At 34.9% G+C, this 27,111-nt stretch overlaps 1 protein-coding gene across 3 annotated transcripts in view; it reads left to right on the top strand.

The window, feature by feature from the left end:
- Positions 1 to 25,243, top strand: part of LOC132548392 (rho family-interacting cell polarization regulator 2-like) — a 95,720-nt gene extending 70,477 nt beyond the window's left edge. For all 3 annotated transcript variants that reach the window (XM_060212254.1, XM_060212255.1, XM_060212257.1), the window contains 20 exons: positions 3,842 to 3,917; positions 7,464 to 7,487; positions 12,203 to 12,256; positions 13,260 to 13,308; positions 15,316 to 15,410; positions 15,638 to 15,701; positions 16,028 to 16,197; positions 16,499 to 16,644; positions 17,004 to 17,112; positions 17,396 to 17,938; positions 18,185 to 18,303; positions 18,448 to 18,658; positions 18,939 to 19,068; positions 19,558 to 19,716; positions 19,910 to 20,059; positions 20,336 to 20,485; positions 20,670 to 20,716; positions 21,043 to 21,126; positions 21,632 to 21,725; positions 21,849 to 25,243. In XM_060212254.1, the coding sequence (XP_060068237.1) occupies positions 3,842 to 3,917; positions 7,464 to 7,487; positions 12,203 to 12,256; positions 13,260 to 13,308; positions 15,316 to 15,410; positions 15,638 to 15,701; positions 16,028 to 16,197; positions 16,499 to 16,644; positions 17,004 to 17,112; positions 17,396 to 17,938; positions 18,185 to 18,303; positions 18,448 to 18,658; positions 18,939 to 19,068; positions 19,558 to 19,716; positions 19,910 to 20,059; positions 20,336 to 20,485; positions 20,670 to 20,716; positions 21,043 to 21,126; positions 21,632 to 21,725; positions 21,849 to 21,925 (2,551 nt within the window). In that variant the 3' untranslated portion in view covers positions 21,926 to 25,243. The remainder of the gene's footprint in view (positions 1 to 3,841; positions 3,918 to 7,463; positions 7,488 to 12,202; positions 12,257 to 13,259; positions 13,309 to 15,315; positions 15,411 to 15,637; positions 15,702 to 16,027; positions 16,198 to 16,498; positions 16,645 to 17,003; positions 17,113 to 17,395; positions 17,939 to 18,184; positions 18,304 to 18,447; positions 18,659 to 18,938; positions 19,069 to 19,557; positions 19,717 to 19,909; positions 20,060 to 20,335; positions 20,486 to 20,669; positions 20,717 to 21,042; positions 21,127 to 21,631; positions 21,726 to 21,848) is intronic.
- The last annotated feature ends 1,868 nt before the right edge of the window (positions 25,244 to 27,111 follow it).

Genomic DNA, 27,111 nt, shown 5'->3' with positions numbered 1-27,111 from the left:
GTTTTTACTCCTAAATCGAAATGATAAGGCCCACGTTTGTCTTCCTGTCCAGGATGAAAACTGCAAATACGAGACGGTGTGATTTACACTTCAGACCGTCCGAGGAAGATGTCTACCATACAAGTAAATTATTGCGGTGTCATCCTTTTGTCACCAACACAAACTTGTCTTTAAGGTGCAGTTTACACCTGTTTGTCTACATGAGCTCTACCTACGGTATCCTTTATCTCCGATTTCTTTTCTATTTTATAGTGATAACTATGGGAAGAAAAGTAGGCCCTTGGCTTGTTAGGATTAGACACCTACGGGTACTGTACATCATTGTATATCACCTCCAATAGTTTATGTATGCAGGTACTTATAGGATGGCAGATGCTTCACTTGTCAGGTTTTCATATTATCCATATAAGGAGACGAAAGAATTACTATACAGAACTTGCCTTGAGATTGAAGCATAAACTGTAAACCACAGTCTTATTTTGTTGTAGAGCTTGGAATGTTCTGAAATCAAATGTTTATGTAATTTATGGTAGAAAAAATACTTGTCTTAACATATGGCATAGATTGGTTATCAGACTCTGTTTTTTTTTTTTAATTGCTCAGCTAAATTCTTCCATTATCTCTCCCAAGTTTGAAACTAGAATCAGACATATCTGAGAGACCAAATTATATAAAACTAAATATCATTTTTGTAATTTTGACATATGATATATGTTGATAAACTAATTTTGATATATGATAAACTTACAGGCCCGTAACACCAAAATATGTTAAAGGATATACCAGCTATGATTAATCAATAGAGACATTTTACTGTAAACCTGATACACATGGTATGATCAAAGAGTCTGGAATTTCTAAAACTGATTTAAAATAAAACTTGTATAGGATATTCATTTCATCTTATCGTTTGATCATTCAATATATTTTATTAGCTACAAAAGTGAACAGCTCAAAAATTCAATCAGAGTGTTGAGGAGTTCTTTCAAAACACTAAATTCTGTTTAGTGTCCGAACATGTTTTCTATTAACAGTAGAATATCTGGCCATTGTATCATATACCATTAATAGATATTATCTAAGTGAATTAGAACTAATGGAATTGGTGTATAATTTATTTATAGCTTGATTTTCTGATCACATCAAGAAGATTAAATGAATTTAAAACTGACAACCATTGATTTCTTGTCAGACATGAGGGTCAACTAAATTAAACATGGCAGGTGTAATTTATGATTTTAAGGTGAAATTGGGGACTGATCTGTTTATTTCAAGTCATTAGAATATGTAGATTTTAAACAAAATGAGATTGGTTAGCCTTGACCAGTAGATGTCTCCATCAGAAACCTTTTAATAAGTTTTCTGATTGAAGTCAGTGTTTACCGTAAATGCTTAACACTCCTTCCAGTCTAATTATTGGGTTTTCTGATGGATGACAATATCAATGATAAACAGTTCACACAGCCAACTGTAAAAATAAAATACACATATAAAGATGGTATTCTCTATATATACATACAATAATTGTAGCTACCTGTTGAGGATACCATTTTGTGTTCTATATATACTACCTGTTGTGAATACCATTTTGTGTCCCTAGTGACAATAATTGTAGCTGGCTGTTGAGGATACCATTTTGTGTTCCTAGTGACAATAATTGTAGCTACCTGTTGTGAATACCATTTTGTGTCCCTAGTGACAATAATTGTAGCTGGCTGTTGTGGATACCATTTTGTGTCCCTAGTGACAATAATTGTAGCTACCTGTTGTGGATACCATTTTGTGTCCCTAGTGACAATAATTGTAGCTGGCTGTTGTGGATACCATTTTGTGTCCCTAGTGACATTTGGTATTTCTAAAGGACATAACATTTCCAGTAAAAGTAAGTGTATTTGTAGTACAGGGTTTTTGGATTGATCAAACGTGTATGGTTAATATATCTGAAGCGTATATATGGTACAGAGCTTTCATATTGCTAAAACATTTACGGTAAATAATCTAGGGTTTTCTGACTGATATGATATTTACAGTAAATAGTACTTGGTTTTCTGACTGATATGATATTTACAGTAAATAGTACTGGGTTTTCTGACTGATATGATATTTACAGTAAATAGTACTTGGTTTTCTGACTGATATGATATTTACAGTAAATAGTACTGGGTTTTCTGACTGATATGATATTTACAGTAAATAGTACTGGGTTTTCTGACTGATATGATATTTACGGTAAATAGTACTTGGTTTTCTGACTGATATGATATTTACGGTAAATAGTACTGGGTTTTCTAACTGATATGATATTTACGGTAAATAGTACTGGGTTTTCTAACTGATATGATATTTACGGTAAATAGTACTGGGTTTTCTAACTGATATGATATTTACAGTAAATAGTACTTGGTTTTCTGACTGATATAATATTTATGGCAAACAGTATTTGGGGTTCTGACTGGTATAATATTTATGGCAAATAGTACAGGGTTTTCTGACTGATATGATATATACGGTAAATAGTACTGGGTTTTCTGACTGATATGATATATACGGTAAATAGTGTACATCCTATAAAACATGTCTTACTTGTGAGTCATGAGTAAACAGCGAGGTTAGAACGTGTCTAACAGGACAATGGTGTAATGTCCAGACATCACGTATTAACGTTAATAGTCATCCCTGATAACAGAGAATATTTAATATTAAAGCCAACTGTCAAATGGCCTTTAAAAAATTAATAAATCACAATGATAAAGCATATGTGTTGGTCTCATGATAGAAGTTTCTTCGTTTTGTTGATAATTCTTTTTGTGTTAAGATTTAAAAAATTTGGAGGAAAAAATACCCATCAATTTGGAGCAATAAAATTAAGCATCTGCTGTTATGACTCCCCTGTACTAGACAACTGTCAATTATAGATACCATGTAGGTAATAGACAATTCATTTATCTACAAAATACATCACTGTTCGATGAAATCATGAAACAAAGCTCTTTCATTGACCTGTAATAAGCCCACCCCTAATGTGGAGACATGCCTGATAAGCCCATTTTATATAATATCTCAGTTCAATCAAATCATAAAATAAAGCTATTTCATTGTCCTGTAATAAGCCCACCCCTAATGTGGAGACATGCCTGATAAGCCCATTTTATATAATATCTCAGTTCAATCAAATCATAAAATAAAGCTATTTCATTGTCCTGTAATAAGCCCACCCTTTGAGATTGCAAAGAAAGTGATGTATTAGGCTTATTGTAGAATAAGTATGCCATATGTTGTTAGTGTTATGACTTTTATATGTGGTAGTTACATCTTATTTGTGATATGAATACTGTATCTTCTTTCTATAGTAATTCATTTACGTATAACATAATTTGTTATATTCTTCACGACAATGGTGTCATTTTTAAACTTTTGCAATTGAAATGTTAATCTGTAAAATTTATCAATTGAGAATTCAAAGTTTATTACTTGACCTTAATTCACCAAAAACTGTGCACTTTGATCGCAAAATAGCAGTCATGATAAGTGACACATTAATTTATGGTATCTTTGCGACTGAGTCTGAAGGGATTCCCAATGGCACATGTACTGCTAACTAACTTTGCTTTACATTATATACGTAAGGAGGAATGTTTTTAATTGTTAAATGAAATTTTAAACTCGTATAACATTATTTAGATGAAAAAATATCTTTCCTATTCTGTCATGTTTAAGTATTACGGGTCAAGTTCTGAAAAAAGTCAATGAAAATAAACAAACAAAAAGTACTTTTTGATTGATAGTAAGATTTCTTTAAGAAAAAACTTAACCATAATTGATGAAATTTTGTGTTTTCCAGAGAATTCATTGAAGCAACAAGAGATGACATTGATCAGTTACATTCCAGGGGGTTGGACTCGACGTCTACTGCACAGGTATGACAGAAACCTTTCTCTGTACCTCTGAAACAAGCATGTCAATATATACCCTTAAGTTATGATAGAACATCTCTGTACAGTTGCTGTTTAATATATGTTTCCGCAACACACATGATTCTCAGTACAAATATATATACATCCAAATGTATTCTAGATAAGAGACCTCCAAGGAAATCAAATCAAGATAGTTTTATTGGTTGTGGGAGTTCTACTGTGTAACAATAGCTAAAGGGTGTTTTGTCATTGTTATGTGGACTGATCCTTGTTGGTGTCCTTTAAAATAAATCACTAACAGAGATACAAGTACATAGGCATCACACTGCTTTTATCATAGAGTTAAAACAAGGCAAATCCCATGTGGTCTAGGAGAAAAAGTTAGGAACTAAGAAGAGTATTGCATAATTGTAACTGCAATGGAATTGATGAGCTGCTGTCTGGGGTTTCATAATACGAAATAGACTTGGGGGAGAATAGAGAATTATACAGCATCTACTGTCAGCTACAGCTGAATCTAGTGCAAGATTTAATGATACAATGTTATTCTGGCACCATATTCTTTAGAATATGGTGCCAGAATAACAGCAGAGATTTCCAGATATTTGGTGGTGTGATACCTAACAATTAACCAAGTTTATAATTATCACCTAAATTAAATGAATTGGTTGAATTTTGAACTTTTAAGATGAAAATCCCCGAAGGGATTTGTCTGTCCATCATAATGTTGTCCGGAGCATAACACAAAAACTATATGAGGTAGATAGTGATCACAACAAGGAGGAGTGATATGCACCAGAACCACAATTCCCTTTTGCATAATTAAGGAGTTATTGCCCTTTCTTATTTTTCATACTTTTGTCTGGAGCATTACACTAAAACTATAAAAGGTATGAACAAGAAACTTCCTAGGTAGATAGGTCTCAACAAGTAGGATGGCAGTGCACAAGAATCATAACTCTTTTATTGCCCTTTGTTATTTTTCATACTTAAATTTTGTCCCAATCGGAGAGCGTAACCCATCTCTGATGGCTCTTGTATCAAGTTACACTACTCCATGTATACAATTTACATATATACACACATATGTGTGATATATGATTGTGAGGATAAAATATGACATCATTTTGAACATACAGATGTTCCATTTTATTTTAAGTTTGAAATTTAATCATGGCAGATTTAAAAACACTTAACAATAGTTGAAAAATTTAGATGTTCTAATTGAACTAAAATTACATGATGGGATTCATATAGTTGTATCACCTTACATTTGACATTTCGGGACGTAAGAGTGAACAAAAGTGTTCACTACTACAGCCTTTGGCTTATTTTTGGACATGGCCGACTGTGAGAGGAAGCAGTGTTGACAGTGTTAAGCCAGGAGATTACTGGTGTCGGTAGATTTACTGGGATAGACACAGATAGACATCACACAGTGATGAATGGTGCAATTGTAACTGTCAAGACAAGATTGAATCTGGGCGATAATTGAGTAAAGCTATTGCATTCCCCATACCAGACATGTATACTTTGTACTCTATGGTACATACAATTAAGCCAATTGTTTACATTTTTGAAGCTGTACTTTTCTTTTCAAACGGGGCAGAGTTTATTAAAGATTCTGACTAATTTGTTTGATTTATCATTCCATTCACTCATTTTCCCAATATAACCTACCAACTTTGAAAGTCTGTTGTGGCCAAGTCATTTCCCTAGGTACATCATACACCACTACAAAAAGATCTCCTAAAAAATTGATTTTTGTAGCTCCATGGATTCCAGTGGAAAGAGGTCTTGTTGTTTGTGGTAAACTGATTCGTTCAGTAAACAGGGCCAGTTACCAAGTCTATAAAAGAATTTCAGCTAATTACAGTCCCGCAGTTCTACTTTTCAATTGAGCTTCACACCGTTACCATTCCCTAGTGTTGCACAGTAATTATCTCCCCTGTTGGTGATACCGTTGCCAGTATCGATTTCCAGTTATGTGCAGATTCACTTTTGAAAGATATCAGTGTGTCAATACAACAAAATGTCTTTAAATTAAGAAAATAAACATCTCTGGTGCATTTTTTGAAATATGTTTTTTTGTTGCTGTTGTTTTTTGTTTGGCCTGTCCATTGATCCTTAAAATGTCGCTAATGCCTTTCACATACTCCAAAGATCAATGGTACAGTTTGACCTAATTCTGCTGTTGGCATGGAAACAATTATCCAATATGTATGTAGGTAGGGTTTTTTTTTTTTAAACAATGCCCGGAGTCTCTCTTTCAACTAAGTTCATTTTAATTTATTCTTTATGTCCTTTTCCACATGTTTCTGGAGCACATCTTGGCAATTCATGACAAATAGGTAAAATACATTCATGTAGGTATCCATGATGTCTGTTTTAACCATTCATTTACTATATATTGAGAGTCAGCTGTGGATTGGTAAGTTTTCTATAAATTCATGTATTTATCCTACAACAGGATGAGAGACTAACAAATTACATCCAATTCGCAGACTTAGGGTGGGCTTATTACAGAACAATGAAATAGCATATGTTGGTAATACCACTGAAGTACAGTATAGGTGAATTGGCAAGATTTATTTGTATGGTAAATAAGGAAAGGACCTGATTTAAACACTGTGTACTGTTGTTACTGGAAATTTACTTATATATATCAGAATAAAGATGTACAGAGAGATCTTAAAATGTGAATTTGTTTATATATTGAGGACCTGCTTTTATTACCAACCGATCTGTCTGAATTATGAGGCTGTAATTAAAACATGTATTTGTCTGTCAATCAATTTTCTTTGATGTTAAAGTTATGATAAAAACATCCTGACCCAGACTTGTCGAGAAACATTATATATGTCCTTGAGCCATGATATTGAATGAATGATTAACACCGACATGAAACCTTATCTTGATTATGTTTAGCTAAAAAAATCAAATAACACACATGGAGTGATTGACACACATTAATGGAATAGGTTTGGTTTCATTTGAATTCCTGAATATCATTAGCATCTGAAATGTGTTTTCAATTTTAAATTAATTCCAAGCTCTATTGTTTCAAGCTTCATTTTTACTCTAATTGTGAATAAATTGAAGTGCCTGATTTAAATAGGAATTCATTTTACATCAACGAATAACACGTCTTTGTGTTTTGCTCATGTCATGCTTTCATTGCAGGAGCATACAACACTGTCATCCGTAATTTATTGAAACAAGTAGATGGTTTGTGTGGTGATTACACACATTCCTTTAACTGAGAGTCTGAGGTGGTTTGATTCCTTCATTATAATTGTCATACCTAAGGGAGGACAACTCTGTCATCTAGATGTATATATATTGTATATATATATATTATCATTGCCTTTGATCGTTGAGACTTCGGATGTGTTTGACCCCTTCTAGTGCAAATCATAAGTAAAATTGGATAAAAAAATAAAAACAAAACTTTGGTAATGTGTTGCTAATTTCTTGAAGTTGTATCTATTTAGTACGATGTTAATGACTCGTTATCTTACAACCTATTCTGTGCTTTCCTATATCCAGGGCCGATTACATGAAACAGACAAGGTAACTGCAATGTTTAAAATGAAATATTGATGCATGATCTGTGAACCTTGATTCTGTTTTCCATCCACAATTTGCTAACAGTGTTAATTAGCCATTATTGCCTTTCAGTTAATTTCTTTTGTAACATCATATTTCTTTTCCATGCTGCTGTCTCTTGACTTCGCATGTTTTGAAATGTTAAAACTCTTTAGATTGGTTGTTTGTGTCTTTGACTGGGAGTGGTCACGTTACTTAAATCAGTCATGCATATTTTTGGTAGGTATTTCAATTATGTGAATTAAAATTCTAAATTTCAAAATAAAAGTCAAAAGACTTTGTGCTGCCTAAATATTTCAGAAAGATTATGAGTAGTGTGCACTTGGTTTGCTGTGATGTTGTATGTAAATTCCTCTATTAGTCATTAACAAAGAGGTCTGTTGTTGTAGGGATGACTAAGAAATTTTGAAGTTTTGAATTATCATCAATAATTCATTACCTGGTTACTATAGCAACACTTATCGGTAAAAGCTGAAATTTGTCATCACCTGGGATTACCATGTTGCATGTGTGATTGAAATGCTCTTAACAAAATTTTAAAATGCATGTTTATAAACCATTTAACCCCAGATTCTAACCAGCATTGTATGATATTATGTTTTAATGGTTCAAACACACATTACCATTATTGATTTGCATGATCGTGAGTCCTCAATATGTTGGGTTTTTATTTAAAGAGAGAAAACTACAATGTTGCCATTTCAGTTTTTTAACATTTAAGCTTTTGAGATCTTAGATAAAATACACTTGTACACAATGGAATTATCATTTGACATAATAACAATTGTCCTAAGAAACCTCTTTACTGCCTGCACTTGTAGAGTGAACACTGCATCAGTCATAGCAATAGGCTGTCTAGCAGGATCACAAATAATGCCAAGTTTTTTTTCTTCCATCTTTAAAGTATCATATTGTATAAAAAAATGATCTGAATCAAAACAAAACAAAAACTTGAAAATAAACACAATGTCAAAATCTCTGAGATCTTGGCCTATTAATCAGAAATGCCAGGATTCTGTGTAAACTACACAAGGTACTGATGTCAACAGAAAACTTATCTTAAATCTCAGTTTTTATATTCATTGTATTAAAATCAGTGGTGCCACAGTATGATTTAGGCATCTTCAGAAGACTCTGTAGCACCATCTGATAGGTTCAGAGGAGCATTCATTGTAAAAATGCTGCATCATTATAGCATTGACTAGCCCTCTAATTGGAGGGCATTGATTTAGAATCAACAGCTGGCAAGCAATGATAAAAATCAATATCATTGTCAATTTCAAGGTGGCTTGCACCAGATAAATGTCACTTTGTGTTGAAGTATGAAGTTTTTGCTTCATATGTACTTGTAAATGGCTGTTGCAATGTATCATTTTGTAATGAAATTATACCTGGTAATCCAAGAAGATATTAGGACACAGCATAGCATGAATACAAAAAAAAATTATCATGAAAAAATTGATTAATTAAAGATGGGCAACAGTGCCTGAAGAAAAATTGTCTTATAAGTCATCCCTACAGACAATTTCTGATAATTATTGGAACTATTACTACAGAGCCAGGCAGACACATGGGAAGTTGTCCTGTTGTGATGTATTAGAGAGCCAGGCAGACACATGAGAAGTTGTCCTGTTGTGATGTAGTAGAGAGCCAGGCAGACACATGGGAAGTTGTCCTGTTGTGATGTAGTAGAGAGCCAGGCAGACACATGGGAAGTTGTCCTGTTGTGAGGTAGTAGAGAGTCAGGCAGACACATGGGAAGTTGTCCTGTTGTGATGTAGTAGAGAGCCAGGCAGACACGTGGGAAGTTGTCATGTTGTAATGTAGTAGAGAGTCAGGCAGACACTTGGGAAGTTGTCCTTTTGTGTTGTAGGAAAGAGCCAGGCAGACACATGGGAAGTTGTCCTGTTGTGATGTTGTAGAGTTAGGCAGACACATGGGAAGTTGTCCAGTTGTGATGTAGTAGAGAGCCAGGCAGACACATGGGAAGTTGTCCTGTTGTGATGTATTAGAGAGCCAGGCAGACACATGGGAAGTTGTCCTGTTGTGGTGTAGTAGAGGGATAGGCAGACACATGGGAAGTTGTCCTGTTGTGATGTAGTAGAGAGTCAGGCAGACACATGGGAAGTTGTCCTGTTGTGGTGTAGTAGAGAGTCAGGCAGACACATGTGGAAGTTGTCCTGTTGTGATGTAGTAGAGAGTCAGGCAGACACATGGGAAGTTGTCCTGTTGTAGTGTAGTAGAGAGTCAGGCAGACACATGTGGAAGTTGTCCTGTTGTGGTGTAGTAGAGAGTCAGGCAGACACATGTGGAAGTTGTCCTGTTGTGGTGTAGTAGAGAGTCAGGCAGACACATGTGGAAGTTGTCCTGTTGTGATGTAGTAGAGAGTCAGGCAGACACATGGGAAGTTGTCTTGTTTTGATGTTACATCAATAATGTCCTGATGTAAAATCACAAGTTTGTAGAGATTTCCAATACTGATTTACACTTTCAGTATTTATTCATCTATTGAATGCTAGGAACAGGTCATGGACATGTTGTCACTAGATCCAGTTTGACTGTAAATAAACAAGCCTGATAGCCCATTCTATTGTTTCATATTATGTACCTAAGAACTTTGGTTATAATGGACCATTATGCTGGTAAATGTTTTCAGGGTTTTTTTTGTTATCATCAAGTAATCCATATGACAATTTCATCCAAGAGCTGAAATGTGTTAATACCATTGCACTCATGCACTGTCCATTAGATGAGGGATGGGCAAGGGTGTTGTGTACATTGGGATATCACCCAATATAAATAAAGCCAGCGTATACATGTCAATGTTTTACAAGCTAATTGTTATCCAGTCTGACCTTGAAACAGACTGTCGGCTGACTCCATGTTTTTAACTTAATCCAGTATTGCCCTTAGGATGTTGATGATAAATGGCATCCATATAGACATGGATTTCTTGTCTATAAATATATACAAACAACTTTACTTGATGAATATTGTAGGTGTACATCTCTGTTTATGTCCAATAAATCCCTTTGATTCTTTCAATATGGTAAAAATAAGTTACTTTTTCCCTACATTTTGAACATGTCAGGATTAACATGTGGACATAAGTTATCAAAACTAATTCATGTTTACAAATTTAATATTACATAGAAATATTTGATGAATTAATTGTTATTTTAAACATTTTATTATTGTATGCTATTTTAAAAACCTCTAAGGTTTATCAGGTATACTTTTTTTTAAAGCCAAAGTAGGACCAACATTTCCATTTCATCAACCTTATATGTTAGAAATTGATCTCTTTATCTGAGGGGCTGGGACTGTTGTCCATTCTATAACAATGCGGTCAAGAGTCCCCCAGTTGTAAACATCACACTAAATCCCTACACTGATAACAGTGCAATGTATCTTGGACAAACAAGTATATTAACCTTTTTACTACCCCTTCAGGCTATGTGTTTGTTCTAACCTGACACATGAGGAAATATATGACTGGGAATCTTCAAAGCTCCCCGTAATGCTGTAGGTACTTGATATTGACCGACAGGGTGGGTCCTGGTGAATTATGGGTATTTATATTCACCATTGTTGGTCACCTGATCCAAGTTCCATCCAGAGTTTACAGGATGTGAACTTATTATGACATATATATCAATTCAGCTGGAGCTTTCTTATCATTTCAATGTCCAAGATCACTTTAAAAAGGCAAATATTGATTTCCTTTGAAGATGCTTTCCCTCGTTAAATATTGTTTTAAAGACACCCTGAATACAGTTGACCCAAATTATCATTTTCTCCAGTGATGCAAGTCATCTCTATTCTTTTGTTGAACCCATGCAAGCTGATATAAATTTGATGAGAGAAAAATAAGTTTACTAGGATTAGCACCAATTTGTTTTATGACCCAGATTTCTGTATATGATAAGTGTGGTGGAAATATCCATTTCTAAGGCTACTTTAATGTTGAAACACTGACATACTTTTCTAATCTTTAATCCATTTCGTCCTTAAGGTTTCTCATTAATAGTCTCTGCACTTGTAGTTTCAAAAGGCAGAGTTGCTGTCATCACCGTCAGTCATATAGAGGCAGCACATCCTCTTTATTACCAGAATTTCTGTGATCATCTCCTACAATAGCTCTATCTAACATGGCCGTTTTGATAATTATACAATATTTATGGTTCATCTGACTCACTGTAATGTCCTAGATGGCCTTTTAGCTGGGTCAGTCACACAATCACAAATAATTGATTTTGCATAACGATGTTAGTGAAGAGGCGGTATGACTATCATTTTTTGCATTAGATTTCATCCAAAAGAGAGTCACTGAGTACAACATGATAAAAAAAGTATTCCACAGTTCCTTAGTTTAAAAATATCAAGGTCAGGTTTTAAGATACAATGTATCTAATGCTATATTTAAAACTGGAGAATGTTTTCTTAAGACCTAAGACTGCATGCTGAACTAGGGTTTATGTGTTGTTATGGTAACCGTTCAGTTTTTTAATAAGATAATGAGAACAGATTAAGTAAAGCTCTTGTTTATAAAATTGATTTTCATATTTCTTCCCAACACAAGACTGACCACTTAAGTCCAAATAAACAAACCATTTGGGACATTTTATAATAGTGTGGACATTTCAGTTGATGATGCATGGTCTATGTTATATTTTCAGCAAATTAAAGCAGCTGAGCGTTACATGAAGAGACTAGAGTTCCATCTATCGAAGGTTTGTATTCCATACACATAAATCTATCATACATACAGATTCAATATTGTCTTATGTTCCTTCATGAAAGCTGATAATTAAACTAAAACCAAAATAAACGAGAACATATACTGTATCACATTAGGTGGCACCAACATAGATTGAGACTCATAATATCAGCTGAGAACTGACATTAATTTATAGAAATAAATTATGACTCAATGTCAATTATCATTCTTTGTAAGAAATGGTGTTCCAAATATGATCTTCAGAATTCCAACCTTTCTTTCAAGTTTCCCCATGACAAATTTATAATGCTTTACAAGTACTTAAAACGTATCACAGTAGCAATTCCTTGTGGCAATTCTTTAATGTTTCCAGAAAGAATAAATGTATTCAATACATCAGAACAAATGAGGTTTTGGTGTAACAGATGTTTGTGACTAGAATCACAACACAGCTAGTTTGACACTTGTTTAAATGTTGGCCTCAGGTTTACCATACTTGGATGGAATTACTGGGGTGAATGCCTTACATACTGACATGTACAATATTAGTATAACAGGAAATCAATAGACAGCACATGTAGATGATTTGTATATAGATATGTGTGTCTGTGATATGTCAGGTCACATGGGAAGTTGCTGTTGGGTACCCTAACTGATAACAATACACAATTTCTACACACTTTTTGTAAGATATTTTCATATTATCTAAATTTTTATTCACAATAGTTTAAATCAGTTTGATATTCATTATAACACTGCCTTTCAGCCTGACTATATGTCACATCCCCAAAAATCATCTTAAAGTGTTTTAGGATCCTACAATAAAGTACATGTATATAGTTTTTTTTTTTTTTTTTTTGGTTCAACATTACTTTCATATAATCAAGAAAGTACTGATCCTAGCCATTTCAAATTTGTGATCTTTATAGTTTAACTATAATTCAGATCTTACGAGTTCTTTTCATTCCATTGCAAGTACATCATGATAATTTAGGCGGTGTTGTCTGGTTTTACAGATTGAAGAGCTCCATGATTGCTATTTGGTTCAACAACAACTACGAGAAGGTATGTTGTCCCAGGAATATGAGTCATATGGCAATAGTATACAAACGTCAGTGATATGACAAGAAATACATTTCACAGATACCATCTTGCAGAACGACAAAAATCTGTTCGTTTATTCAATACGGTAAAGATAATGTGTTAAAAATTTGTAATAAGCCACAACGGCTTAAAACACTGGTAAGGCTGAGGAAACTTCAATAAGAGAGAGAAATAAAGGGCAAGCTAGGCTATTAAAGACAAATCTGGGGGCCTTAACTTGTATCAGGTCACATGATTAGGTTTTATAATTCATGATGTTGTAACCCAGAAAGTTCACAAGCTTTTTCGGCCGTCAGAGGTTCTATTGATATGGCACTGCTTGATTTAAAGGCAGAGTAATCTGACACAAGAAAACTGGAGCACATAGGAACGGGAAATCAAAGCAGAGTAACGATTGAGATACAAATGACTAATGCATGGTCATAATGTAGCAGCTGAATCGTTACTAGTGTGGGGCATTTAACAAACCAATATCTTCAAATTCATTACAGATTGTGGAACAAAATTATTGTCAAGTGCTTGTCTTAAACTGTCTAGAATTTGTAAAGGGAGGATGTATGTTAACTGAAGTGATTTTATCACAATTTCCAGCCGCACACAATACCTGCAGCCATACACATTCCTATGTGTGAATTGTGAGATCTGCTGATGATTTTAACACCAGTTGCATACATTTAATAGGTATTTGAATGTCATCTTCCGCAATAAATCTCCTTGTGCATTGAATTCAAACATAGAGAGGTGATATATGTAAATTATTGTAAAATGATACGTGTTTCGCAATTAATCTACATTTTGTATTTTATGGGGTGCCATTCACTGCAGTGTCTCATCTTGTCAAATTCTTGTATTCATCGAGGACATTTTAATACAATGACATTCAAGTATATATATATATCCCTGTCAGATATATATCTATAACTTCATAAATCTCGCAAGTGAAAATATAGAATAAGAAAAAAACAACAGTCAACTTTTGAGAATACAGGGCATGTGACTTTGTAACTTTCCTGCTATAATTCAAGGCATAAGTAATCATCAAAATACCAAGACTCCAATTAATCCACGAAATATAGAAATGTTCCTTAACTTCCTATTTTGTGAAAAGGAGGTCAGTTAATGTACTTCTCTAATGTTCGTATTTTAAACAAAATAAGAAAACGAATCTATGAACACTCATTGGGAATATTTTTTTTCATTATTAATGGATTCTTGAGAAAGGTGGTAGAGTATCTGTACACTCCCAGTGTGAATCCCCTGTACTACCCAGGTCCCCTGGAATCATTACTCAAATCCTGAAATATGTCTTCTCCAGTAGGAGTTAGTGATACATGAGAGAAATTCTATAAAACTATTTTACTACAGGAAGGCCTTTGTTATTCTATAGATTGATTTCTAGTTCAGGATATTATGTCATAAACCATTACATAAAATCTTTATTACCAGTATAGATAGATGGGTTTTGGAGACTTTTTGTTGCAATTTTAAGGCTGTTACAACAGTCGTATAGGAGTTCCGTTGAGGAAACACGCAAATCTGAATATTACATTCATCATAAAAATGAGGATTTGTGCCAATTTCACATTAAATTGTCTTTCTGAAAAAAAGAATTAGAATTAGAAGGTGTAAAATGTATTATTACCAAATTGTTGGGTTTTAAATGGGGAGTAGGTGGGGGTAGGGGTGGGGGGGGGGGGGGAAGAGGTGGAGAAGAGTTGAAAATCCAACATTATCTTTGTATCCTTTTGGGTATTTTATACATATAATCCAGAAGTATTCCCAAACAGTACTGATAACTGAGTTCTCAGGAGGAACTGGGAGGTTTACTGGAAGCAGGGGGTTCTTTTTTTTTTGTCTGTTTATCCATAGACAGAAAAATGTTCAACACTAATTTTGATTTTAAATAGTACCATTCTTGATCCAATCAAGCTCTACTTTCAGTAAACAATTAATGTCTTGTTGTTTCAGGGACAAAAACCATGCAGCGAGCATATATCCTTTCCCCGGCCAAACGACGTGAGGTACTGGCCAGTGTCAGATATGGCATGAAGGAGTGCTCACAGGTACGTGATTATAAACCAGGTACAGGTCAGTTGACGTAGAAATCATCATTTTGAATGTTGTTGATCATAGAAGCTTGACTCTAAGTTTCAGTGATAGCCTCTGCTCCAAACTGCTGATTCATTGAATTTGATTAGATATTTTTTTAAGTTTTTAGCTTAAAGGTGAAACTGAAATGTTATAATTAAATTCAAATTACTACTTTGACCTTTTGACCTCTGTCTTACAGACAATGTGTGCTATAGAAGCCCAGTTAGAGGCCATGCTGGGAACTTTTAACTGTAAATTAAAAGGTAAGAAGGAGACAGTTTTGTTATAATATATAATATATTATAATATAATGTTAAACTCCAGTACATAAAATTATCTAATGGAATCAGGTTTAATTGGAAATTATTCCATTTACTATAAGTGTACCAGTTCATGTAAGAATGACAGAATTATATCATTTAATCAAAAATCTAACAATACGATAAATTACCATGGAAACTCATTGATTTACTAGCTTCATTTCGGCTAGGGATGGAGAAACAAACATGGCATGGAAAGACTCTCCCATCAAAAATGAGTTATACTGTTAAGTTTCTGCTCCACATCATATTTGGTCTTTATTTTATAGGAATGGCAGGATTTGCACGACTTTGTCCAGGTGATGTATTTGAAATATCTTTAAAACATGGCACCCAAAAATGGAAGTCAAAAGGACGTGTAGAAAAGAATGGGGCTCAGAGGTGGGACAATGCAGAGTATACACTGAAAGCACTTGTGGGCGACATCATACATATTAAGGTAATTACCTACTTGTCAACAGGTCACGAAATTTTCTTGAAACACAGAGAAAATCCCATGAAGGATGGTCAGATATTTGTCTTTTGTGATAATCTCCACTATTATGTAGTAAAGTTTGTTAACAGTAAAATAAGTACTGAATTTTCAATTTTCAACTTTCTGCATTAGGAAAGAAGGGAGATAATCCATTTGTTTTAAAATTAGATTGAAGATATAACATTATTCACTTTTTGCTATCAAAGTCCTCAGGAAATATGAACTTCCCAAAATGTTTATAAGATCTTCGTTTGTATATAAACAGGGTGTGGAAGCTCGTAGTTTTAAGTCAGTGCTGCTGGGTCAGAAGAGCTGTGATACACGTGACCTTTTCTCCTCCAACCCTCAGCTGATGACAGTCAGCATAAACACCAATGGCTCCCTCAAACTAAGCATTGTCATCACATGGAAGTAAGTCAAACACCACTGTAGGCATTGGTTTTCCTAACTCAATGATTTTCTGTTGTCAAAAGGCAGTCCTCTTATTAAAGTATTTATGTTTGCAAAATTTATATATTTATTTTTTATGAGGGGAGATTGTTTTTTGTCTATATACATCTATCTTGTTACTCAGATTTTCATTTCCATTTTCCTCAGCTTTAAGGATCTTTTTCACAATTACACCAGTATCAAATAATTTGCCATGTGTTTTCAATCATTATCATAGACTATTACAATGAAGCAAATCGTTTTCACAAAATGTGTTAAAAAGATAAGAATATAATGTTGAGTGTGTGATTTATAACAAAATTCTTCTGATTTGTGTACAGCCCACTTGACGGTGTGGAGGAGAGTATGTCCTACTTTGAGGTTCCAGTACGACCAGCCAACACACCCCGGAGACGTCCTGTATCTGTATTAGCTCTCAATGGCGAGTTAGTAAGTAATGTTTGATGTGTTACTTATCAGTACATATTGAAATCCACTTCACATAGACTGATCTTCAGGATCTTAATTTTTAAAAGATTAAATAAAAAAACACACTTCACGACAGCTTTTCTGTTTAAATCAGAAGTCCTCTGTAATCTCTGAATTTTTAAAAGATTAGATAAAAAACATACTTTACATCAACTTTCCTGTTAAAATCTGATGTTCTCTGTAATCTCTTTAATTGCTATTCAGTTCTTAACAAACAAACAACAACAATTTTTTTATATTACAGAATGGAAGCTACATGAGTTTAGCAGAAAAACAGGAGCGACGCTTCTCAACACCTCTATCACTCACTAAGGATGACAATTTTCTATTCCGTTCTTCTGCGGCTAGTAGTGGAAGTGCCCAGTCCTCTCCGTACCCCTCTAGTGAGGGTCGGCTTCTACATAGAGACTCAGGGTTTTCCAGTGCGATTAACCTTCCCACATCCTCCCCTGTACAACCAAAGAAACCTCTCACCTCTCCTCCATCCCCACCTCTAGAGACCAGGTCCCGATCCCCACCCCTGGCCAGGGAGGGGCTCCTCACTCACCAGTCCCCAGTTCATCCTTCATCCCCAGTCCTCTCACACTCCACACTGCCATCTTCTGTGTTTAACCACCTTCACTTCCCTGTGGCATCCAGTCACAGTGGGACCCCTGTCAGGGAGGAACCACAGACAGTGGAAGATGCTCTCAATTCCCTGCAGACTGCCCTAGAGGATTTCCACGGACAGTACCGTGAACTGGAGCAACTGGAGGATGTGGTAGTTACTCTGGAACATGTACTCAGGGTAAGACTGTAACACTCTGGAAAGGTGGCAGGTTTCAGTAGTGTGTGAATATAACATGATTCTCGTTAGTAGATCTTGCATATTTCGAAGCCAGAAAGTTAATATACATGCAACAACATTTAGGTTAATTTCCTTTGTAATTGTTGTCTCTTTGGATAATTTATTATTATTTTAACAGTCTTTTTATAAAAGAGGGGTACATACCGATATCAGGTTACTTACATTACCAGTATTTTTTGTTTACAGAAGGAGTCTCGGTGTAGCTCACGCTCATCCAGTATCAGTATATCAATAGAGAGTGCTCTGGAAGCATTCGACTTCCTCAACACCGAGGAAACAACAGTAGAGGAAGCTGAACCTCAAGTGTAAGTATCAACTCGTCATTATTGCATTTGGAAACCCATTAGATTTCAAAATTTATTCTATATGTAAATAGATTTCTAATTTAAATTTCATTTCGTGAAACATTGTGTGCAATTGTATCTAATACCTTTCAAAATATACCTTAGAGACCAAGCGGCATTTGATAATATCATATCCAGTCCTGAATCAACCGCTAAGACAGCAGACTCTGGAATTGAATCATTGGCCAAGCGCCTGAGTGAGGATACACAGCTGGGGTCAAGTGAAGGATCTAGTCCTCTACCTCCCACTACAGGGAACGACCAAGTGGACCACGCCCTAATATACCACCTTGTGTACTGTGAACGCCTACTCGAGGTAGGACATCTCATGTTTAAAACTGTAATACTCAACATTTATTATTTATTAGAGATTTATATTTGCAGTGGTGTAATTATTACAATGAGTTTGTGAACTATACATCAAAATTCACACAGCAAAGAGTTGATAAAAATAGAATATTAGAGAGGCTCATTTTGGACATAAATAAGATTTGTTAATACCAAACAGGCTGGAATTGAGATGTGTCAGAAAATGGATCAATCTTATTTTTTCAATTTCATTCTCCAAAAGTAATTTATTATGTCTTTTATTGCAGAGCCTTGGTAACTTTGGTCCACTCAAATGTCGTGAAATCTATGCATTAGATAAGTTACAGAAACAGGCAGAGATCATTGGGCACCTGATAAAGGTTGCCAGTACAGATGCAGTGGTTGATCTACTGTCAGGTAGGTCACAACTGTTTCTATCTCTTGATACACCAGACTTCCTGATGCGGTTTGATTTATCACCATTATGGCCTCTCTGTCGTAATCTGAGATTGATTTACAATAAAACATCTAATACCATTTACAGAATTTAAAGTTTTAATTGAAATTTTAATTTTAAGTAACCATGTTATGAACACCATGGTATTCTTGTACAAATATACTATTTACATGCTTAAATTTGCCAAGTCTTATTGATAGCTGAATTTTTAAATTGGTGGTTTTCTTGCATTTCATATCCATTTCGGACCTTGGAATCTGACTTTTACTTCTCATTTTATCTGGCTGAATCATTTCTATCATTAAAAATGTAAAATAAAGACAACAGAAATGAGTCTTTTGGGGATGCAAGACTTTCACAGTATGTTAGAGTCTGGCGTAAAATAAGGTTCGCCTCCTTGTGTTTTGACATCCGTAGTATATGTAATATTTTGCATGTTCTTTGGACAGTGATGACGGAGTTGACAGACGACAAAAGTCTACGAGAATTCTGGGCACGGTGTACAGACCACAATGTTCTGTATGTACATCCTGAGAAATTAGTGACCTGTTTGGAGCAGAAATATGGCCCACAGCTTCAGTCGAAATACAACAAGGAACCTAAGAAAGGTAGTATTAATCGGAAGGCAATCATTTGTACATTGTATCAAGATTTCCAAACAAATACTTTAAGGATATGTTTATATTTCTTTAGGTATATGCATTCCATTACAGTGCTAATTGAACATATCATAAATTTTTGGACAGGTGATTGTTACATCTGTGATTGCACCTGTGATTGAAATGAATGATTTTCTTGCAGTATTAAGACACCTAGTGATGAGAATATTGGACGTACCTAATTACGACCCAGAAAAGATCAAATCGACATGTGTAGTCACCCTTCACCAGTTCATGCGCTACTTTAAGGATGAGGGAGGCTTTGCCAATGTGGATGGAGTGGCCTTGGATTGTAAGTTACTTACAAAGAAACTCTTGGTGAAGGTGAACATTTTTGGTAGTGATTATAAAACCTTTAAGATCTATGATCTATTATACACTGAATGGAAACTACTAGCCAAATTATTCATCAAAATTTGACGGATATTTAAGTGTTGAATTTGGTCGATAATTATAAGTACACCATATAGTAATATATGTTACAAATGTATCTGTTGCAGAAACATTTGAGGTCTGGTATTGATCACGAGATGTTTGTGATTTACTAGTTTTGTATTTCTGTCTACAGTACACATGATAGAACAGCTCTGCTCCACTAACCCTGATGCTGTGATTAAGACAATCCTTTCACTGCGAGATGAACTTCCCTCGTCACCATGTCTCAAGGTTATGGGTGCATTGCTGGTGTCCAAGAGCCAGGAGGTCCAGAAGTGTCTAGGTCAGTGATGCTCTTGATTCTGTGGTTTGATCTGTAATGAGCTCATAAGGATTTCTTGTTCTGTTCAAGAACAATGATTTGATTCTAACTTTCAATAATATTAATTGAACATGTATTCCTGCATAGATGATCAGACAGGATAGTTAGATCAAACATATTTTTAAAGACATTTTTTCTGTTTCAGCATCCTACCTGAACCTTATCAACATGAAGAGTGATGAGAGAACAAAGGTGGGTGGTGTTTGGCTACTCTTTACTGATCCAGTGTACGCACTTTTTAGGTGTACACAAAGGTGCTACCATTTGACAGCTTGATCCATTTGAAGGCAGCCTTTTATCTAATCATTTAAATATTGGTTTTAAGGATAAGTCATTTTTGGTGAAACTGCATCACCAACATTTGGCAGTATGATTCACAGAAAAAATATGATAATTTTCTGTAATTGTTTTTAATTATCAATTATTATTAATTGAAATGTTTGAAATAATGATAACTTTATGTTAAATGAAAGAATGTTTGTATTGTTTGTGTTAACCTGTTTTATATATCTGTGTAGGCCATTGTGGTGTTTGTGGAGGGTCTGGAGGATAAGACATCAGAGATCCGGGCAGGATCCTGTATAGCTCTCTCCTTGTTAGAGGTAAGATACTGTTGGTTGACACCTGTGATACTGTAGATACTTTAAGATACTGTCAGTTAACACCTGTGATACTGTAGATACTTTAAGATACTGTCAGTTAACACCTGTGATACTGAGATACCTTATTACACAGTTGATTGACACCTGTGATACTGACATACTTTAAGGTACTGTTGGTTGACACCTGTGATACTTTAGATACTTTAAGGTACGGCTGGTTGACACCTGTGATACTGTAGATACTTTAAGGTACTGCTGGTTGACACCTGTGATACTGAGATACCTTATTACTCGGTTGGTTGACACCTATGATACTGCAGATACTTTAAGGTACTGTTGGTTGACACCTGTGATACTGAGATACCTTAAAATACCGTTGGTTGACACCTTTGATACCAAGATACCTTATGATACGGTTGGCTGACACCAATGATACTGTAGTTTAATGTTGATGGTAATACTTAGAATTTTGAATGATAATCAACCTTTGACATTTTGTTTTCAGGCTTCAGAGGGAATAGACCAATTAGCTTACATCTGTCACACAGACACTTCTCAGTCAGTAAGAGTCAAGGCAAAGGAAGCACTTGTGTCTCTTGGTGAGTTATCTCCCCTGTCCCACATTTTCAGAATACACTTATTCTGTTCATTGTTTCCTGTCAACTGGATTAAATCAGACTTTATATTTTGTTTACATTGTATTATTTTGTTTTCCAATACAGGTGAGGAAGGACGGAGGGCCTATGATGAAGGTCAGCTGACCAGTCATGGATTTCAAGGTGTGCATGTCAGAAAGTGAGGGTTACCAACGAGTGCTGTGATAATGTTGATATCATTTGTCATAGTGTGCAAACAGTCACCAAGATCATAAATTGTGAGGACATAATGAGTACTCGTCTGACTGGAGAAATCATTGTGGTACTTGTCACTGGGACACCAGATACAAACCGCTAATGGAGCTTTCCTCTTACAGTGATATAACTATTGATCCATGTAGTGCTGAAATCTGTAAGGATTTCTTGTATACATTGTTCCTCTATTGCTTAAGTCAAAGGAGACTGATCTGCATTGGATTGCTAGTGCTGAAAATTGAAACAATGCAATTATATCTAGTGCTGTGATTCATAATGACAACAGATCTATGATGTGTGTGATCTATAGAATGTGTGGATATGATATTGCAGAAACTGGTCAGAATGGATGATCCACATTTAATGTGGGAGACACCATAACAGATTGTACTGACTGGCTGTATATGTGAAGCAGAAAAAGGTGGCTAGACATATGTAGGAACGATGATCATTATAGACACCAGGATGGAAAAGATGTGGTTATGTGCAATATATTGTTAGACTTGAATACAGGTGTTATTGGTCAGTATCTACAGATACTTATATTTCTCTGAAATAACCAGATCTGTGGTGTCTAAGGAAGAGAACTTACAAAGAAAGCAATGTTGACATACTCATTAACACTTCATCATGCTTTATATTGTGATGTTCATTTTTGTACAGTCAAAATAGTGCAATATACGAGACAGCAATTCTGAAAGGTGATGATATTATGGCGTTGGACAACTTTCAGAATACATCTGTCCTGAATACAAGACTTGGAAGTCATGAGAATGGTATTGTAATAAACTTTATCATGACTAATGTTATAACAATAGTGTAACAGCCTCACAAGCTGAAGCAGGTTGTTTACACAAGTTAACACATAATAGTTGCCAAACTAGAAGTGGAAAATTTCTAAAGTTTACCCGATTAGTCCAGACTTATGTTGAATAAGGAGGTGTTAGCAATATGTACATGTCACAAGTAAGCGAGATTATATGATGAAGTTTTTGTGTGGAGCTGTGATGTCTATCAACGATTCAGTGAATCCTAGGATGTGATGTGTCATCTTGGAAGACAAGCTTGTGTTGTATACATTTATATAGATATAAATATTTTTACCTGTGATGATAATGACAATGATTGGAAGGATTGTTCTATACAACTCTACAAATATTTCATGTGTGTCACTTTTGTGATGTTCCGATTTAGGGAAGGTAATCCTGATACAATGTTGGAGTTATCTCCCTTAGATCTATTGTTATAACAGATCATTCACCTGATTTCAGATTTGTGGTATGAATAGAGATGGACCTGCTAATATAACTAGACACCTGGAAAGGCTTAAAATCAAGCTTCATCAGATAGCTTAATGCTATCAGTATACTTGTCCTTATTTCGTGAAGGAAAAATCCTGGTTCATTTGCTCAAACCGATAAACAAAAAAGGCCGTGGTATTTGTTTTCATAATTTTCACATGCTAGATACATATTTGTGATTCAAAATATTGAACTTTTCTTCGTTTGTTTGGGTTTTTTCTTTTTTTTTCAAACTTAAAAGGAATATTTTATGATATTAAGTGATATGTTACCTAATGCACATGAAAAATACAAGAAATATAATCTCATTCCATTTAATTTGTTTAGCTGATCTGGATTATTATCTTTTTAATGATTAATTGACAAAAACAATTAGCACTATTGATAAAGACATATCAAAGAAACAAAGATAATTGGGGAGGAGGAGGAGGAAGAGGATTTTTATTTCAATCTACAGAAATAAGCAGGAATAATATCTAAATGGCCTGCTTTAAATATCCACAACAGTGTAGGAAATTGTTTCATCTTCTGGTAAATTTTTACATTGTAAAGAATTCTCCACAACATCATTTTAAACTTGATGTAGTCTATTAACTTATATATGTGAAATTGTCACAATATATTCATATACAACATAAAGTACTTGCCATAACGATGTATTTATTTAGTTTTAGCTATACAACTAATGTCTTCCTAAAGAATCAGCATTGAATAATTTCTGAGATAATTCTGCTTTGATGCAAATATCATGCCCTATAACTTTATAGACATCACTGTATTATACCTGTTTAAGGTGCATTGTTTTTATCCAAATCATTGTTCTGTGGGAAAATGTTTTCTTGCTAAGATATAATGTCAAAATTTGAAATGTTCCATGTAGTTATATTTGTATAGCAAAAGTCTTAGAGCAAAGTGTTAGGAAGTACACCTCTTAGTACTTCTGTATTTAAGAATAGACTTTTAAATTTTTTTAGTAATCCTGAATTATATTTGAATTCTTGCCTTTGCAGTTTATATATCAAACAAGTACAAAAAGAGAGAAAAAATAGTCTTTTAACCCCACGTTTTAATTGTTCTCAAAATTCAAGTTCAATTGACAGGACTTAAGGAGCAGTAGCTACATTTATGACATGTATTCTAGCCCCCTAGAGGTAAGCAATATGGGGTAGTGGCTTATGTATAAGGGTTCAGATGTACTTTACAACAGATTTTAATGTGGCTTTTTATAAGAGTCTTTACTATATATCTGTCTTGTTTGTTACATACATTCCTAACCTCGAAACATGACAAAATCTCCCTTATCTATATGTTTTCCTGTTCTGCAATCAGGTGTGGTCACCTGTCCAAAGCTTCCATTTCAATGTTCTTTGTGATGTTGGAAGAAATTTAGCACCCACACAATAAATAAGTTGGATTTTAGAATCAGAATTATGTTTTATAGTTCTTGGTATTTGATTATGACTTGAAAAAAATCAGATCAGCTTGAAGTTAACAAAATATATATATATATCTTGGCGTCATGAAAATTATGCCTTTAGAAGACTGATTCTTGTATCTGGATGTTTATAATATATAGATGGAAGTTTCAGATGATGGCTCAGAAACTGTTTACTTTTGTAATTTCCTGATTGCATTTCTTATCAAAATCCATGAAATAAAGACACATTTAACAGCATCATAAGGAAGGAACCAAAGAGAAAGGCATGATTTTCTGTGATACAGGAAATATGTCTGTATCTCGGTCTTATTTATAATTACCTGGAAACAAAGTTATTGTTAGCTTTGCCTTATTTTCTTACCTGTATATGGAATTACTTATGTGTGTAGGTGTCACTGTACTTGTGTAATGAAGTGTACATATAGGTACAGAGATCTAGTCACCATCTACCAATGATAATTACCCAGTTAGGGACATGTTCATACAAATAAATATTATTGACAATTAAACAAATATGAAAAAATATGCATTTTGTGTTGTATCTTAAGATGATTCATTGGTTGGTTGGTTGGTTAACAGGTTTTCTGACGCTGTGATGCCTCCTGTTGCCGGGTATCATCTCACCAACAGTGTTCTGGCAGTGTCAGTGTTCTGACAGTGTTCTGGCAACATGAGGACGATTCATTGGTTGGTTGGTTAACAAGGTTTCTGACTCCGTGATGCCTCCTGTTGCTGGGTATCATCTCACCAACAGTGTTCTGGCAGTGTTCTGACAGTGTTCTGGCGACGTGAGGATGGTTCATTTGAATTGTCTTTTCAAAGCTTTCCAATTAGACGTGTATGGAAATGATACGGACATGCCTTTTTATCTGACCCAAATGGTCAAGATGATTTAGAGCCATTATGCTTCCTCTGTCGTTGTAATAGACTTCTTCTTTAAAACCCCATTCCTCTTTCATACCTTGATGGATTTCACCCAACTTTGTATGGTCTGATGCACCATAGGTGAGGGTTATCATTTGTCAAATTCAAAATTTTGATTCGACACCTAAGGGTCCAGGGACAGGGCCCCAAAGGTAGAGGTGCTGAAATTAGCTTTAGATCTCTACTCCTCCTTCCTGCCTAGTTGATTTCAACAAGCTTTGGCCTGATTCATCAGTTAGAGTGAGCAATTATTTCTTCAATTGAAAAATTTGATTTAACCCCTAGGGACTGGGGGATAGGGCCCCAAAAGTGGAAATTCGGCAATATTTTGCTTCAAAATGCAACTCTATTGCCTTGGTAGATTTCAACCAAACTGGGTCTGAAATATTATGACAGGTTCGTTATCATTTCAAAGATTTAGAAAGTTGATTTGATTCTTAGTGACCTGTGGGCGATGAGGCCGGAAATGGGGAAGTTAGTCAATATTTATCTTCAAAATGCTACTCTTTGGTAATGCTTGATTAAATTTAAACCGTATTTTTGGTCTGAAACATCATTGAGCATGGAGAATCATTTCTTACATTCAGGAAGTTGATACGGCCCCTAGGGATTTATACCAAATGTGGTCTGAAATATCATGGTGGGATTTCATCAGATTTGTCAGACCATCATCTGCAAAAATTCTGTGGTTTGTCCATCCATGCAGCGATTATCGGATGACCTTAATAGCCTTGGCTCTCTTGTTTATAATGAATTTAAAATCTGGTTTACTACCGCTATTTATGCATACTTGTAATGTATTAAGAACACCCAAAGCATTTTAAACCTGTGATCCTGATATTGTTTCTTCTGTTCTGTTACTCCCATTCCACAAACATTTGAGAAACGCTCATTACGTATTTCTTTCAGGATTTTCTTTTCCGGAAGGAAGGCAAACGATAATTTTTTGGTCAAAAACTAAAATAAATCATCTGTCATGGAAGGGGCTGGGGGAGAGAGAAAGTGAAAGAAAAAAGGGGGCAACGATGAAATACGATGTCCATAAGTTCACGGTTATGACTTTAATTCACACTGACCATATGACAGCTTTGGAGCAAGACAATCTCTGCCCCATCTTTTAGCAGACCTGATTTTTCCCATGGGTTGTACTCATACTTGGGAACATAAGAGTTAAATTGCTAGATCTCAATTCAATTTTCAATTGTTTCGTTCATTGTAAACCAGAAATCAGGACATTGCGGGCCAACAGGAACAGCGCGAGAATAGATCCGAATGAGATCATTATAGCAACCATAAAACTTCTGTTTTCATCAAACTGCATTTATGTCAAAATGTGATATTGACAACAAATCCTTTAATACCAAATTAAATGTGACATGCAGACACGGTAAGCTGGGGGATCTGGGATGGCTATTACTACATCTGTTTGTAACAATGGGATATTCACTATAGGAAAATCCCTCTTTTTCAA

Source organism: Ylistrum balloti, unplaced genomic scaffold, assembly GCF_031769215.1.
Source record: "Ylistrum balloti isolate Yb309-2 unplaced genomic scaffold, AGI_CSIRO_Ybal_v1 Utg370010, whole genome shotgun sequence".
NCBI classification, from domain to species: Eukaryota; Metazoa; Mollusca; class Bivalvia; order Pectinida; family Pectinidae; genus Ylistrum; species Ylistrum balloti.
Note: the sequence above shows the minus strand (reverse complement) of the source record. Positions and strands in the feature narration are given on the sequence as shown.